This window comes from Myxine glutinosa, chromosome 2, assembly GCF_964187855.1.
Source record: "Myxine glutinosa chromosome 2, kmMyxGlut1.1, whole genome shotgun sequence".
NCBI classification, from domain to species: Eukaryota; Metazoa; Chordata; class Myxini; order Myxiniformes; family Myxinidae; genus Myxine; species Myxine glutinosa.
Genome location: NC_136262.1, coordinates 65,121,516 through 65,138,352, shown reverse-complemented (window position 1 = coordinate 65,138,352; position 16,837 = coordinate 65,121,516). Strand labels below are relative to the sequence as shown.

General features: G+C 43.7%; 1 protein-coding gene across 1 annotated transcript in view; it reads right to left on the bottom strand.

Moving 5' to 3' along the window:
* LOC137421723 (A disintegrin and metalloproteinase with thrombospondin motifs 18) overlaps positions 1-16,837 on the bottom strand; it is a 165,391-nt gene that overhangs the window by 43,675 nt on the left and 104,879 nt on the right. Inside the window, exon 18 of the mRNA XM_068108046.2 lies at positions 10,759-10,885. Within this exon, the coding sequence (XP_067964147.2) occupies positions 10,759-10,885 (127 nt within the window). The remainder of the gene's footprint in view (positions 1-10,758; positions 10,886-16,837) is intronic.

The window sequence follows — 16,837 nt, the reverse complement described above, 5'->3', positions numbered from 1 at the left end:
CATGTTGAGCATATTCTTTGAAAATACATTTTTCCTATGATTCCAGACTTTTCGGTCACCCCGTATAGCTACCGGGCTAGCTTCAACCTCTCTTTCTCGCAAACAAACATCATACACCTTTCTTACTCATTTTCACTCCTCACCTTTACATTCTCTCTTTTATTTCTCTTTCCTCACATTTATCAATGCAGCTCTTTTATTTAAGGCCTGGCCTCGATGAGGACTTTCTGTAACTATATAGTCCGTGACTGGAGCTTTCAACATAAAAAAAACAACTACGTGTTATAAAAGATCCTTTTTCTCAAGTTTCACTTCATTTAACATTGAGATTCATAAATAGACATGGAATATGTTTGTGAAGTGCAACATGCTGTCTTTTGATTAAAGCCTTCAACGAAGCGATGGGTATGCACGGCTAGTTGTACATAACACGACGCTAGGCAGTCACGTGCTCGATGCTCTCCACTCGCTGAACTGAGTCAAGTTGTGTTCTCTGTCTGGTTAAAGTTCCAGGAGTACTTATAATTAAGGGAAAGTCCGTTGAAATGATGAACCAATGTTTGACAGCGATGTCTCCACTGAGTTCATGAAATATGGTACGCATAGATATGTGAACGCGATGAATGACTTCATTGTGTGAAGAAAGATGGAAGTTCACCAAAGACTTAAAAATTCAAAACCACCACAGATACAGGATGTTCCCTCATTGGAGAGGGTTGAAAAGAATTAACGGCCAGGGCGTTTATTGGAGGGAATGTGGTATAGATGCTCCAATACACCCTCTATTGATTTAGAGAGAACAGATCCTGTGAGCTGCAGCGGCTGGGATTCATGAGTGATCTTACCAACAGCATGCAACAAGGAAAGCGTATGGATGTTCTTGTTATGGATTTCATTGAAGCTTTTGATAAAGTTGGCCAATGAGGCCAACTTTGACTTTTGCCAAACTTTTGGCAAACAAAAAAAACAAAAAAAAACTTTGAGTTGCCAAAATGAGGCAACTCCAGATGCATGATCACTAAGGATGAAAAGATCGCAAGAGCATACGGATCTCCAACTTCCTCCAGAACAGTAGACAACGGGTGGTTCTTGGTGTCACTCAATTGGCTGAGGTAGATGTTGGATCTGAAGTACCACATGGATCAGTCCTTGGATCTTGCCTCTTCCTGGACCACATCAACATGGACCTGGTCCGGAAAATTTAGCATTTATGAATTGGGAGGAACTGCACAACTCAACATCCAACATTGCTCAGACCTGGAACCGGGAAAAAGATTTGGGGAGAAAATGAGTGTGTGCCTGGGATCTGCAGAGGCTGATGCGATGGAGTGCCTGCATGTACAGGAGAAAAAACATCTGGCTGAGAGCATATGGTGTGCTGACCTTGCGGGAGGGTGTGACTGTCTGGAGGAGCAGGCGGTCTTTGCCAGGTATGTGGCTAAACACATACACAGTGGAGAGGAGGAGACGAGCCAGGTAAAGGGTTCCTGAATAGAGTCTCCTCCCAGTGGAGTGTGTGAATGTGTGCACCCTAGTGAGTGGTGTGAGTTGAGTGAGTGCAGTGCTGCAATCACTGTGTTTAAGGCTCAGCGGCAGAAGGAGGAGAAATTCAGCCAAGAAGAATAATAAGAATTAACAGTTTAGTTGTTTGGCAAGATAGAAACCCATAGCAACCGAGGTTTCTGACCCCGGCTGGGCTCTGAGAGCAACATCTGAGAGCACTGAGAGCTGACCCCAGCATCTATGGCCATCCCAGGCTTGGCATAGGCCAAAGAGGAAATGATGGGGCCACTCCAGGTGGCTGGGTGGGGTCCACGGGCCTTGGAGAAGGGGAGAGGGTCAACATGGGCTGACAGCGGGCGGTTGGAAACAGACCAAAGTACTCCCACAGTGGGCCAATGGAAGCAGACTGAAGCAATCCTATAGTGGGTCGTTGGAATCAGGCAAAGCACTCCTACAGTATTAATTTTGAATCAGACCAAAGCACTCCCACGGCAGGCTGTTGTAAACAGACCGAAGTACTCCTACAGTAGGCCGTTGGAATAAAACCAAAGCACTCCTACAGTGGGACGTTGGAATCAGATCAAAACTAAAATCAGAACGAAAATCGGAACATTGTTGTCACACAAACTGTTTGAGAACAGTCTCCTTATCGAGCAAGCCTCCAGGTAGTGTAGGTGAGCTTTGGGGTTAAAATATTTTTAAATGGAGGTGGCAAACTTGCTGGTCATTGCCTGGTGTTGGCTTAGCGGTTAGGGTGCCGGCTTGGGATCCTAGGATCCTGGGTTCGAATCCCGGTCGATCACTGAATTAACACCAGGGGGATTGACTCAGCCTGTCATCCTTCCGAGGTCGGCAAATTGAGTACCAGCTTGCAGGGATGAATGATCCCGGTGTGTACCCCGGTTTAGAATAGGTACACCGTATCCCTGCGCATAGTAAAAGGCGACTAAGGGTTGGCGTCAGGAAGGGCATCCGGCCGTAACAGGGCACCATGATCGTCATGGGGCCCGCAAGGCTAACCCTCGCTCTAGCGGGGAAAATGGCCTTAAAACGATAATTCATTCATTCATTCAAACTTGCTGGTCATTGGGCATGGCAATTTGGTAATGGAATTAGTAGTGAGATTGCAAACGTGTAGTTTGTGGATAGAGAAATATTATTGAAGGCACCGAGTCATTGAGGACCCCTGAGTGGTTGAGGATCACCATCGATACCAGGAGGGTGCATTCGTTTAGGATTGAGAACCTAGGCACGAGAGACTAGATGGGGCCCATGGCGTGTAAGTGCCATGACAGCATGGTGAGTGACAGGAGGAGCCCCATAGTGTGAGCCAAGAAAGGCCCCATAATAGTTATGGAGAGCTCCAGGTTAGCCCCAAAGTATTGGGTGCCATAGTAAGATAGAGCCAGGCGAGGAAGCCTGATTCGGGACCACACTAGCCGGACAGTAATTGTGCCAGAATACAGAGTATGGAGAATCATGAGGGCCATACACTAATTAGTAGGACTAGCAACGGTACCCTCCCTACGGGCGGGGCTTCAATTGAGAGGCCCAAATGAAAAGGCAAAATGTCAGAAATTGAAGGCTTTTTTATTTTAAACGATTCATATAAACATCCGTTAAATCATATCACACGCAAATCATCAAAATCTAAACAGTATTTGTAGAATTTCAATGAAAGCCACATCACTGTTCATATCGTTAAATATTATTCCATCGTGTTTCAAATTTGGGCAATGGGCTCTCCAATATTCGATGTGTTCACGGTTTGAATTACGTAACGTAACGTTTGTGACGATGTTTTCATTGTGACGATGTTGTGATGATGTTTGTGTTCACGGTAGTGTTTGACGTGACGGTGTGAACGTAATTTCACAGTTTTTCGTTTTTATTCTCGTAATCGTTTCATGAGCGTTTAATGTTTAATGAACGTTTAATGATAGTACAGCGGATAACAACAACAATAAATTGTGCATTTTATGAGAAAAGCATGAAATTTCTAACATAGTTAGTGCATACCATAAGGTTTATTTTCGGATGTGGAGGGAAGTCAGAGACTCAGATTTGACCTCTGAGGACCGTAGGAGGTCAAATCCAAAATGGCCACCAGTCCACCGAGTCTAATGTTCAAACGCGCTTAATTTTGGAACCAAATAGTGTAGAAAAACATTATCGGTGTCATTTCCAACTAAATTGGGAATGCCGCTGATGAGCTGTGGGTTGCCTTTGGTGTCGGGTCAAGCTTTCGGTACATAGCTGTTCACGAAATGGTTGCCACATTGAATCCAACACAGTGTCTGACTCTCCCAATCTTTCACGCTTTCACCGGGTGTGATACTGTATCTGCATTCGCTGGCAGAGGAAAGAAGACTGCCTGGGAAACTTGGAAGTCTTTCTTAGAGGTGAATGATGCTTTCAATGAACTCCTAGGCATGCCAAGTGAGGTTAGTGAAGGCTCAATGTTACTGCTGGAGCGATTTGTGGTGCTGATGTACGACCGAACCAGTGAACCGAACCAGCACGGAAGTGAATGATGCCAGGAAGCAGCTCTTCACACAGAAGTGTAGAACTCTAGAGAACATTCCTCCAACCCAGGCAGCACTCAAGCAGCACATCAAGCACAGTTGCTACCAGGCCAACTGTTGGAACCAGGCATTGGTCATGGATCCAGAGATGCCAGACCCATCTGACTGGGGCTGGACAAAGGAGACAACTGGGTGGCAGCCTCTTTGGAGCACTCTCCCTGAAGCATCAAAATCGTGCCAAAATCGATCCACTGTGGCTGCAAGAAAGGGTGCACTGGACGCTGCAAGTGCCAAAGCTACACTCAAGTGCACTGCACTGTGCTTCTGTTCTGGAGACAGTTAGATTTAGATTACCAATTTTCATCATTGCACTTGATTTAATGTAAGCTTTTGTGGACATACTTGGTTAACTACAGTTATTTTTTCAGAGGTTATTGCATCATTCCTTGCAATGTAAACACTTTTTTTCATCATTTCTGGTCTTTGGGTGTTCTGTACCTATCCCTCCCTGTACCTGAAAAAAATAAAGTTTTAAAAGTTCAAATGAACTTTTTCCAATAGCAGTTCCAACTGCAGTATCATAAAAATAGATATTTAACGTAATTTGACCTTGACCTAAATGCATGTTCTTGAGTTCTGGCGATCTCAAAAGTATCACCAAATGAATGGGCATCCCCAATTTAGTTGGGAATGACACCTATAATGTTTTTCTACACTGTTTGGTTCCAAAATTAAGCGCGTTAGAACATTAGACCTGGTGGACTGGCGGCTATTTTGGATTTGACCTCTCACGGTCCTCAAAGGTCAAATCTGACTTCCCACCACATCTGAAAATAAACCTTATGGTATATACTAACTATGCTAGAAATTTCATGCTTTTCTCAAAAAATGCACAATTTGTTAAAATATGAGAGCTTATCCGCTGTACTATGGGCATAAGAATGAGCATAATGATCATTAAATGAATGTAATGAATGTAATGAATAATTTGACGCGAAGCGAAAGACGCCTCAGAGCTGTCACATTCACAATCGCTATGTCGTATGTACTCCCGATACGTGTTTCCTTCATTGTAAAAACTACCAAGTCAACAGTTAAAAGGATTTTGAGCCGATAGGTGTTACGGCCTTGGCAAGATCGATGGAGACAACGATCTGTTAGCTTATACACCGCCCAAATAGCTATGTGGAATTCTCTCATGTAGAGATTAAACTCACGTCGTTTGAACTTTGGCCGAGGTCATTATTTTCTTTTAATGATGTTTATATACGAATCAAAAAGAGGATAATTGGTTTTGGGTCATCCTTTCCGCATATCTCGTGGGATTGTGAGTTGGAGAGACGACAGTGATGGCGGGGAGGGAGATGGCATTCTCTCAAGCAGGGATTCAACCCATGTCCTTATAAAAGGTCTTTGTCCGAGGTCACCGAGTCGGTGCAGTCGGTGCAGCCGATCGGTGCAGCCGTGCAGAGATCGGTGCAGCAGTTTGTGTGGCACCCGGGAAAATAACGTTATGCAGGAGTCCAAACCTGAAAATGCTGGAGGCCAAAGCTGAAATTGGAAAAACAATACAGCCTATTTTACTCCAGGAGATCCCAGGATTACCCACCCAAAATATCGTTGCAATCAGTTCAGCCGTTTTTGCGGTACCTTCGGACGGACGGACAGACAGACGGACGGACAGACAGACGGACGGACATTTGGTGAATTATAGTAAGATGAGAATAGCAGGCACTGGGTAAACTGGTCATTAGGACCATCGTACTGAGATTAAAATTAATTGAAAAAAAAGTTCATAATGCACTGGTGCTGTTGTGAGTAGCATACAATGAGTACCTGCTGCTGGTGGGGGGGGGGGGGGGGGTGATTAGGATAATTGGCATGTGAGAGGACCCAATAAGTCCCAAATTGTTAGATCAGGGTAGGAGCCACTCAGCCACTCTCTCCACCAGCAAATCAAGTTGGGCCCCACTGCATCAGCCTGTGAGTTTCCCAGCCGCACCACAATTCCTCCCCAAAGGAAAGAAATATCAGATTATAGCTGGCCATCCTCCCCCACTACAACACCCTGTTGCCAAACCACCCGCCGACATCTGCAGCCAGCCAACAACATCAAGCTGCAAGCCTGCTGCCAGACATCACTGCTGCCAGCCTGCCAAGACCAGTCTGCTGCCATTATTGCAATAAACTTTTGCCCTAGTTTCTGACTTTTGTTTGTTTGCTGCATGGCCAATGAACACTCTGCTGCCCATTAACTTATTGCTCCCTCCTCCATGAACTCTGAACATTATTGGTTGCTGTGCAACTTTTAGAGACAAATGCTCATCCCCAGAGCCATTTTAAAATTTATATTGTGTGTTTTTAATTTGGTGTAAAATTGATAAGTATGTGATCCTGGCTGGCAGAATAGGTACACGACCACATCCACTACACTTGAAATGTTTTGCGTGTTAGAGTAGGTGGAAATGTTCTGTCCTGCCCCAGCCCAGCTTCAGGTGAGACTCAAGACGAGTCTGAGAGTAAGGATGGGGCAGTGTCATAAAATGACTCAGAGGTTAATTTATTAAATCATAATGAATGTTCGCACAAGTGGTTTGTAACCCCAATTAGCAACGACTAAGATCAGATGTCTCGGTGATCAGATGATCAGCATGTTCTATGTAAAAAGAGAGTGGGTTGGGTGGGAATAAAAAGTGAGGGGTTGGGGACACAATATTTGGAAGCAAACATATAATTCAGGCATTTGGCCTTCTCACAACCAGAGAAGACTGTGGTGCAATTTGAAGTGAGGGAGTGAGGGAAGTGAGGGTTTGGAGGACGGTACAACACAAAGACAAATATGAGGTGGGAGCAGAGGAGAAGTCGCAGCCAATGTACTCCTGGGGGCTGGAAGGTGTCATATCAGTACACGGACAGTGATAATTTGAGTTATTGATGTAAAGTCCAACTCCACAGACAGGATGGGATTCCGGCCTATTGAACTGGAAGAGATAATAGCCATGGAGTAACACTAAGAAGTCAGGGACATCCTGTGGGAGGAAGGATTCTGTTCAACAGACCAGTTTATCAGCAGTAGCCTGCATTGAGATATCTGTCAGGTCGAAGCAAAGGCCTCGGATGTTTGAGGTCCAAACAGCAAGGGACAGGATAGGGGGCATCGGGATGGAGCGGGACGGGGGAGGATGATCAGGGGTCAGGATGGGGGGTGGGGGCGGGGTTGTGAGGTGCGGGACAGGGAAGTGGCTGGGAGGGTGCGGGTTTAGGGGCAAGGGTGTATGAGGATGGGACGAGGAAGGAGAAGCTGACGAAGGCAGCATGAGATCGAAGCTTTGAGGGGTGGGACTAGTGGGAAGCTTTGATGGAGGGTAGGGTGAGGTGCGATGCAAAAAGAGAGAGAAGATGAAGCATTGAGGGGGTTGGGGATGGGGGATGCAGAAAGAGGGGACTTGAAGTGGAGGGATGCTGAAGAGGTATCACATAGAGGGGGTGATGTTGGAAGGATGCAGACTTATAGGAGAAGTGGGGAAAGGTACTAACATGGAAGGGATTGGCACCACCAGAAAGAACACATGGATTGCTCATCAAGGAGAAATAAGGAAAGTGAAACATTTTAAAATCCTTTTAAAGCTTTCAAAGGAAGAAGATGTTGAGAAAACACTTTTTGGAGATATTGAGAAAAGGAAGAGATAAAGAAATACAGGCCGTAGGAATTTCAGGCAAGTCCAGTTCATGCTTTGGAGTGAAAAATAATGTTTTTTTGTTTGTTTATATTTTTGATGCGATATTGGGGAATAGGATGAAGTTGTGGAGGCTGAAAGGCCAATACTTGGGATAAAAGAAGTGGAATGAGGAATGTGGCATCAAAGCAGAGACAGGGTTTGCATGTACTATCCGAGGAGTAGGCCCAAGAAGCAACTCGAACACAATTTCGACAACACATCACAACACAGTACAGTTTAACACGAAAAATTGGATGAAAACACAAACAGCAACAAAATGATGAAAACACAACAGAAAGCACGATGGATTGGGTCCGGAAAACTTAGCTTTGATGGAGCAACTGCTGATGGAATCTACACGTGCAGAAAACCCCAAACCAAATGGTGATGCTGAACCAGAAGATGGTGATGAATTTGTAAATTACACAATGAAGTTGTAATTTACAAACGGGTTGGTAGAATCGAGTATTTACTTGACCAATCCCTCAGGCTCAGAACGACATGTGAAACGAGAATGTGATCTTTCTTTTCACTGCTCGCTATTTTCAAACTTTTTTTTTCTGAAGGAAAATCCTCAAAAGGTAGAGGGGTTCTCATTATGCTTGAGTGCGGACTACACTCGAGAATAAAAAGGTAGTTTCAACCTGGAATACCTTTACTTCGACGATCCGATCACCACGTTGAAACATTACAATCGACCTGTTTAGAGTTTGTGAGGTTCAAAACTGAAATACAAAAGTTGCTTTACAACCTTGAGAATATCTTCTTCACATTGGTTTACATGGTAAGATGATATATTATAGCACTCAATAGGAGGAGTTTGGGAGTGGAGGGGTGGAGGTGGTTGGAGTTCAAGCAGAGCCATATATCAAAGCCATCATTGGAGGAGACAAGCAAAACGGTTTCCTCATCTTACACACAATAAACTTGCAGGGAGAAAACTTCTGGAGTGACTTTTTGACTCCAAGGGAATGTCTTTATTCTGCGCTTTTCCTTGTACGCTCCGGTGTCACGTTTTCTCAGCTAGCGCTGCCATTGTAGTTTTGTCCGATGATTAATCTGTGGCCTCCAACGATAGAAAAGAGTGATAGCTTTAGCAGATTGCAATGACTGGTGAATTAATTTTTTTTTTTTTGCATATCGTGAGAGGTGAGCCTGGTGCATCTTCGAGTTGGAAAGTGACTTTGGCGTGCGCAAAATTTACTCTCTCACTTATTGAATGGACCCAGGCAAAAAATAGTGGGCTGTGGTAGCTGTACAACTCTTTGGCAATTTTGGACATGTGTCTTCATCAACATGCATGTGAAGGTATAGGCTGGAGGTATCTGATAAAAAAATTAATGGACCTGTAGAGGTAAAACGTTAGTGAGAAGATACAGAAACAGACGTGTATATGCATATGTGTATATATATATATATACTGTACATACGCCAACACAGTGATATTAGTGGGGGAAAAAAAAAAAATATATATATATATATATATATATATATATAAATGCTCGAAATGCAAAACCAGCGGACACTTTCCAAGGTCTGAGCCAAATGGTTTGTTTATCCAAGTCGCAGTAGTTCACGGAGCCAAAAAACGCAGTTAGCTACGGCACATGGTCACTGTTTATCCCCATTGTGCCATATCAGTGCAATGAAGCCATATCGTGGCATGATAAGTGTATGTGATGGAAATTGCAACACAGGACAGAAGCAAGGCGGGTTCAGGATGATGATGTGCGTGGAAGATGCTTCCATCTCTTCCGCAATGTGCACTAAAACTACCATGGTGTCAGATTGCACAGGCTGCCAGAGAAGTGCCTCTGGGCTTTGGCTAGACAGCGAGGAGGTAAGCCTAAGTCTCTCTTTCGGTCTTTTCCTGCTGAGCTGGACAAAGCAAAGAGGGAGGGTGGTGAAGGAATGAGAGGAGATGAATGTTGAAAGTAAAGTAGTTTCAGGGTGAAATTATGATGGGGAACGGGTGGGTTTTTTGTCAGCACTGGAATACACCTGGGTGTTATGGCCTCGCATAACCTTCCTCAATAATTTCATCATTGTAATGTAAACCGTTTTCATACTTCACACAAACACACACACACACACATATAAACAAACAACCTCGCTCAACTGCTTGGTGTTTTTGACAATGCCTCTTTGATGGCATTTCGATTGGCATGGTCGATCTGCTTCGCATTAGTATATGATCACGTGGACTACGAGGCTGGAGTTCCAGGTTCAAATCACATATACTGTATTCATTTATCCATTTTCTACCAATGTCCTGTCTACTCTTGGTAAAGTACACTGATGTTTACTAGCATCTTTGTTCTACATGTGATTTATATAGAAGCACCTCCAAAAGCCTTCAATCAGTTACAAAAATCACTGTAACAGTTCCAGCAATAACATTTACTTTATGAAATCCATGTGACTGCACAAACAGCCAAACAAATGTTTCTTGTGCCACCGGTCTACCAAACATGGCTATGGGGTACAACACGGAGCATGTTGCACCCCAAAGCTTGGCCGGTAGACCACCGGTCTACCAAACATGGCAGGTCTGGCAAAACTCCACTTAATAGTTATCATTCATCTCCCATCACAAGAAAAAATGCTTTTAGTCGAAAAGATCTGCAAGCGTTTCGTTTTTTCTCAATTTCTCAGTGCAGATAATTATTTTCGGACATTGGACATGAATTACGCGGAACATGTGAGAAACACAAGTCAATGTATATGCCACAAACAAAGCCTTGTTGTACATCGTTAATGTATTGAATCTATACCATAAGAGAGATGTTTGTCTGTCTGTGTGTCGCCATCTTTTCTCAGAGATTGCCAAACGGATCTGTCAAACTTTCAGAGGCTTAACAGTTAGTGCCGGTTGTGTTTAAGGCCCCCACAAAAAAATCCAAATTTAATTTTTTTTTTAAATGCTAACAGGATTAGAACAGCACCAGGCAACGCCGGGCACCCCATCTAGTACTGGATGAGTAAACCGAAAGTATATGGTGCTGGCTTACTTTGGTGGGCATGGCTGCTTGTTGCAAGGCTGCCTCTTGCTTTGGGGTCTCGAGTTCTGGTCACAGTGGGAGGCTTCAGCAGCGACCTCTCCGTTGAGTTGGCAGATGGGTTTTGCAGACAGCCAACCTTAGCAAACAAATAGACAGAAATACCACGTCATGACATATTAACCCCATGCATATGTCCACACTCTGCCGCACGCGTCTTGGCATTGAGCCTCCATGCCGACGCCGAGGGTTGAGCTTTCTCTGCGGTTTATATTTTTTCTTAAGTCATGTTTGAGGCCAAGCATCATCCCTCGCTAAAACTGCTGCACGAGCAAGTTGGCAGTGATCACAGGGGACTGGAGAGAGGTTTCGTTGGTTCGGGATAAAGGCGAACCCTAAACAAAAGCAGGCTTCTGTCATTTCCAATGAATGACCAATTGCTTGCAGACATGCCAAAAAAAATCTATGTGACAATCATAGTGAGAAATTTGGGTGTACGGTGCATTTTGATTGGATATATTACGAAGCAAAATCGACAAATTGTGTGTGCGTGTTGTTGTTTGTTATGTCCATGTGCGGGTTTAAGAAGGTCGAACTGATTCCTCCCAGGGGCTCAAAGTAATCACCTCCATTTCAGGAAGGGGGGTCACGATACATGGACCAAGCTGTGAAGTTCAGTTGTTCTCAAAGTTTGTTCCGAGGGCTTTTTTCAGGGTCGTCACTGAGCCCCAGACAGCTTGCAACTACAGTTCGTTTGTATTCATGCTCCCAAGGATCATTTTTAAGACCTCCGTGAGGTTCCTCTTCATCATTCCCATTGTGCCAATTATCACTGGCACATTTCCGGTGCTCTTCAGCTTCCAAGATGTTTTCACTTCATTTTTTAAATCGATCCTGAAGACTAGGCCTTTTGGTAACAGTGCCCTGGCCAAATTCGAAATTCCTATCTGACGACAGGGATGGCGACCAGCCCAGGGTTACTTCTCACCCATGGAAACTACTACAGCAGAAGCGATGCTCAATAATTTGATAATGGCGACGAAAACTGAAGGCACCACTATGTAGAACAGTTAGCGCAGCAGGCAAGGCCCAGGTCTAACATCTCAACCACCGAGTGGTCTTGATTCGGAACTGTGCAAGCATCGTGTTCTTATGTTAAGTATTCTACCGTGGGGGATGGGAGGGGATGAGGTAAGGGGCACCACATGACTTCATGAAGCAAATGGTGGGATCCACTGTAGTTTCCACCATGAGTTTTTTGAGTGGATGATCAAGGATGTTTGGAACCTGCTATAATACGAAGAATTCAATCTTAATAAAATTAAAACAAGAAAGAAACAATGTCATTATCATGGCGGAAGTACCTCATAGACATGAGTTTACATTATTTGATAAGTGAGAAAGAACCCTGCAGAAGGCTTGTGCTCATCTTCAGCTTATGATGCAACCCTCCCAACTCAGGGATGGATGCAGATGGGGTTTGAAAGTTCCTACGAACCACCAATCCCCCCGCTGGGCTGACTTTAGTGGACAAACATTTCTCTGTTTCAAAGCAAAGGATTTTCTGTGTTTATGGCCGAATCATCCCGAATTTACATGAACCGTAGTACTCTTCGTAAAAAAAAAAAAAATCGTGTTTCATTTCTACTTTCTCTGCCATGACTGCAATGACCCCAATGAATTACACCTTCGTTTTGGAGTTGGCCGAGGGGAAAAGTGTTCTGTCCAAGTCTTTCCCAAAACAGCAAGTCAGGCCTGATGTTGAATGGTGATTTGCGCAGGGTTCCGGTTATTACTCCCAAATTCTTCATGAAAGATACAGTGAGATCTTTTAATACCATACACCAACTAAGCCGAGCAGATGGGACCCCTAGCTTAACATCCATCCAAGGGACGGCACACTTTGCGATGCAACACTCTCCCTGCCTATGAAGCCCCAAAAATCCCACAAGTTCTAGTTGGGCCGGGGATCCGACCCAGCCGAGACGGCTCAAATGTAAGTTCACTACCTCTGTGCCATCCTGTCGGACGATGCGTGTTATTTCTTTGATGGACAATAACAATATAACAAAAGCATACAGTCAAACATAATGCTAGGAAGCACCACCTCACTTCCTTTGTCACCACACGTAGTAGTGTAATGGTTAGGGCTTTCCCTCCAAGTCTGGGATGGTTCAAACCCTACCTAAGTCATCCTAAAGACTTTGGAAAATGGTACATGCTGCTTCCTGCTTGGTGTTCAGCATTCAAAAGGGTAAGAGCACAGACAACTCCCATAGGTTGAAATCCATGGGGAGGAGGAAATTCCTGCTTGGGAAATGCCACGCTGAGCGTGGTGACAAAAGCGGTGCCATTGTTGCGACGTAACTTGTACCCAGAGTATCCGGGGAAGTGACGGTACTCCCCTCATGCTCGGTGGCTGTGTTTGTCTCATCTAAAAGTGTTATGTTGTGTCACGTATGTTCGTCTGCATCTCCATGTGTGTTGCAGCTCCACAATGAGTGTTAGATCATGGTAAAAAAAATAAAAATTGGGCACTTTGCTACCACCTACCGCCTACCACCCTTTGCATCCCCTTGACCCATCTACACACACAAAAACACATGCATTTTCCAAATGTGGTTGAGGTACCAACACACACCTACCTTTCAAAGGGCATCAAGAGATCTTTAACAAGGAAAACAAGCAGATGAGGACATTTCACGATTGACATCTCTCCGAAGGGACAACAGTGTGTGCATTGGCACCATAAAAGGTGGCAGCATCAAGAATTTAGATTCTCAGCTTTTGAAAACACAGATAGTCTCAGGAGAATCACCACATCATAATCAGATTGTTGGTTGAAAAAAGACCAGCTGGCTTATTAACGATCTCCAGAGAAAAGCATGAAAGCCTGCTTGCTCCACCTGGCCAGTGCACACTTCCTTGGTGTATGTTAAACGCCTTCAAGGCAACTTCGGATGGACAATGTAAATTGTTCTGAACCGGATTACCAAAAAAAAACCCAAACCTCCTCTGCAGATTTCAATCCTTGAAACAAGGTGTGCTGATAAAATGTGCCACACAAAACTTTTGCTTTAAAAATGCTCAAAACATGAGGTTTTCTCAAATGATGTTTCATTGGATGAGGAACAAAAAAGTTCTCAAACAAATGTTGAGATACTTGTGCTAAACCATTTTTGGAGCTCTCCTCTCCCTCGCTTTGAAGAGGGCCTCGTGCCCGAAACGTCGTCTCACCTTCTTTCCAACAACGCTTGGCATACCTCTCTCAACATTCGGTTGAGAAAATTTGATGTCCAGATTTCTCTGCATCATGTTTCCTCGAACAATTTGCTGCAGGTCAGAAAATTCACAACGTGTAACCGGAGTCCCAAATCATCCGGTTTCTAATCTTGGAGTTGCAATTGTGATAAAGTAGTTCACATTTCAGAGGCGTGTGGCGGCATCGGCATCAAATAAGCCTGAACGGACAAGTCCACTTGCGGAGAATGTGTTGAAAGGTTTCCAGGACAGTGCACGTGACCTCAGCCCTCTTTCCTAATAGCGCTTTCGTGCCGTGTACAAAAACGTTTGTTTGTTTCATTCGCCCGGTCGAGGAAGCACAACGCCTACAACGCAGCGGCTCCATTTGTGACCGACCCACGACTGTTTTCCTCTGGGTGTCCCTGATTTCCCGCATTGCGGTATAGTCCAACGTCAGAAGCAAGCTCGAAGCAATATGGAACAATTGACTGATGTCATCAGGTTCTCACACCGAGCAATCTTCTTCCTCAATATGAGTTCCCTTCCAAGGAAGACCTATCACACCAGTGCAATGGTTAAAGGTTAAAGTTTGTCCGTGCTCCATCCTTTTCAAATGCTGCAAGGAAACAGCACGTAGCATTTTTAAGGTATTTGGCATGCCTCGACCTGAGTTTAAACCGTCTACTTCCCAGACTCAAAGCGGCCACTCTAAACATTACACAAGGAATTCATGGAAGCGTTGGTGTGCTCCAGTGTATTCATTGCTGTGCTTCAGCAGCACTGACGGGTCCGGATATTGATGTGCTTTTATGAACCACACATACATTCCTAATTACCTCTGCCACCTAATGTGGACGGAGGATATGTTTTTACCACTGCCTGCTTTTACTTAGCAAAAAAAATAAATTTGGACAAGTGTGTTGATCACTCCGGTTTGTGTGTTTGTGTGTTTGTTTGTCTGTCCGCTCACTTACACTTGCCTACAGGTCACAATTTTAAACCGAAGAGTTAGTGGTCCAACAAAATCCTTTTTTTTTTTTTTAGGTCAAAATGTCAACATCTAGGCTCTCTGCTCACCTTCACTCTTTCATTCCTCTTTTCTCCCGCCTCTGGAACAAACTCCCTCACGCTCTTCAATCCCACTCCTCCCTCCAGGTCTTTAAAACAGCTGTTCACCACCATCTCTTATCCTCCCCCATCCAAAACCTTGATCTTTTCTACCCCCGCTAATTCACCCCAGATCCACTTTGTTTGAAATTCCAACTTCTCTCCTGGAAGTCCTTGGTGTGTCCATATGTTTTATACCTCTCCCCCGCCCCCCCCCCCCACCTTCCCATGCCTCCCCCCCCCTCCCAAAGCCCTCTCCCTCCCACAGATCTCTCGATGTCCCTGCTCTCAGATGTTGTGTTTGTGTCCTTTCCCCTCTCTCCCCATCTTGTCTACCGCTCCCCATGTTATATGTTTTATGTGTTGGTTTGTCTTTCTGTGTGATTAATGTTAGCTCTTTCACGAGCCTCGATGTTGTATACATAAAAAAAAACAATAAAAAAAAACATAGGCCAAAGGTCAACCACTTTTTTTCAAATTTATAAAATCCTCAATTTTCATCCGATTAACATGAAATTTGAATAGGAAAATAAATATCAGCCAACCGAATTCAGCTACCAACTATTTTTGAGATCAACTTTGGCCAAAAGCTCAACATAGATCAAAAGGTCAACATAGATCAAAAGGTCAACAACCTTTTCAAATTTCTAAATTCCTCAATTTTCATCCGATTAACTTGAAATTTGAATAAGATTTTCATATCAGCGAACTGAATTCAACCACCAACTATTTTTGAGATCAGCATCGGCCAAAAGGTCAACATAGGCCAAAGCTCAACAACCATTTCAAATCTCAAAAATACTCAATTTTCATTTGATGGACTTGAAATTTGAATAGGATTTTCATATCAGCTAACTGAATTTAACCACCATCTATTTTTGAGGTCAACATAGGCCAAAAGGTAAACATAGGCCAAGGGTTAACCACTTCTTCACATTTCTAAAATCCTCAATTTTTATTTGATTTACTGGAAATTTGAAGAGGATTTTCATATCATGTTACTGAATTCAACCACCAATTATATTTGAGGTCAAAATAAGCCAAAAGGTCAACATAGGCCAAATTTCTAAAATTGTCAATGTTAATTGGATTAACTTAAAATTTGAAGACGATTTCCATATCAAGTCACTGAATTCAACCACCAGTTATTTATTTTTGAGGTCAAAAGGATGCTCTACTGAGTGCCATTCTACTTTGTTCTCTTTTGCCAAGTGTCGCTCTATGAGTGATTTTTCTTCTGTTTGTTGGCCTGTTTGTCTGTTTTGAGCAGGATATGTCAAAAAAAAAAATATGAACGGATTCGGACGAAATCTGGTGGACATGTTTGGACATCATGGACAATCATGGACTAACTTAATTTGGTGGACATCATGGACTAACAAGGATGAAGTGCTTAGAATTTTTCTAAGTGATTCTTCACCATTGGGTGATCGGGCCAAAAATGATATTTAGCATGGTATCTCAAAACGTTATGAATGGATTCAGACGAAACCTGTTGGACAGGTTGGGTGTGTCCCAAGGACAAATCGATTTGATTTTGGTGAAGATCTGGATCCGGATCCAAACACACAAAAAAATTTTTAAAGTGATTCTTCACCATTACATTGAAATATGAGGCCAAAACGACATACAGCATGATATTTCAAAAAGTTGTATGGAGATGGATTATGACAAAACCGGTGGATGAGTTGCGTTGGTGACAAGAGCAAGGTGACTAGATTTTGGTTCAGGTCCGGATGCA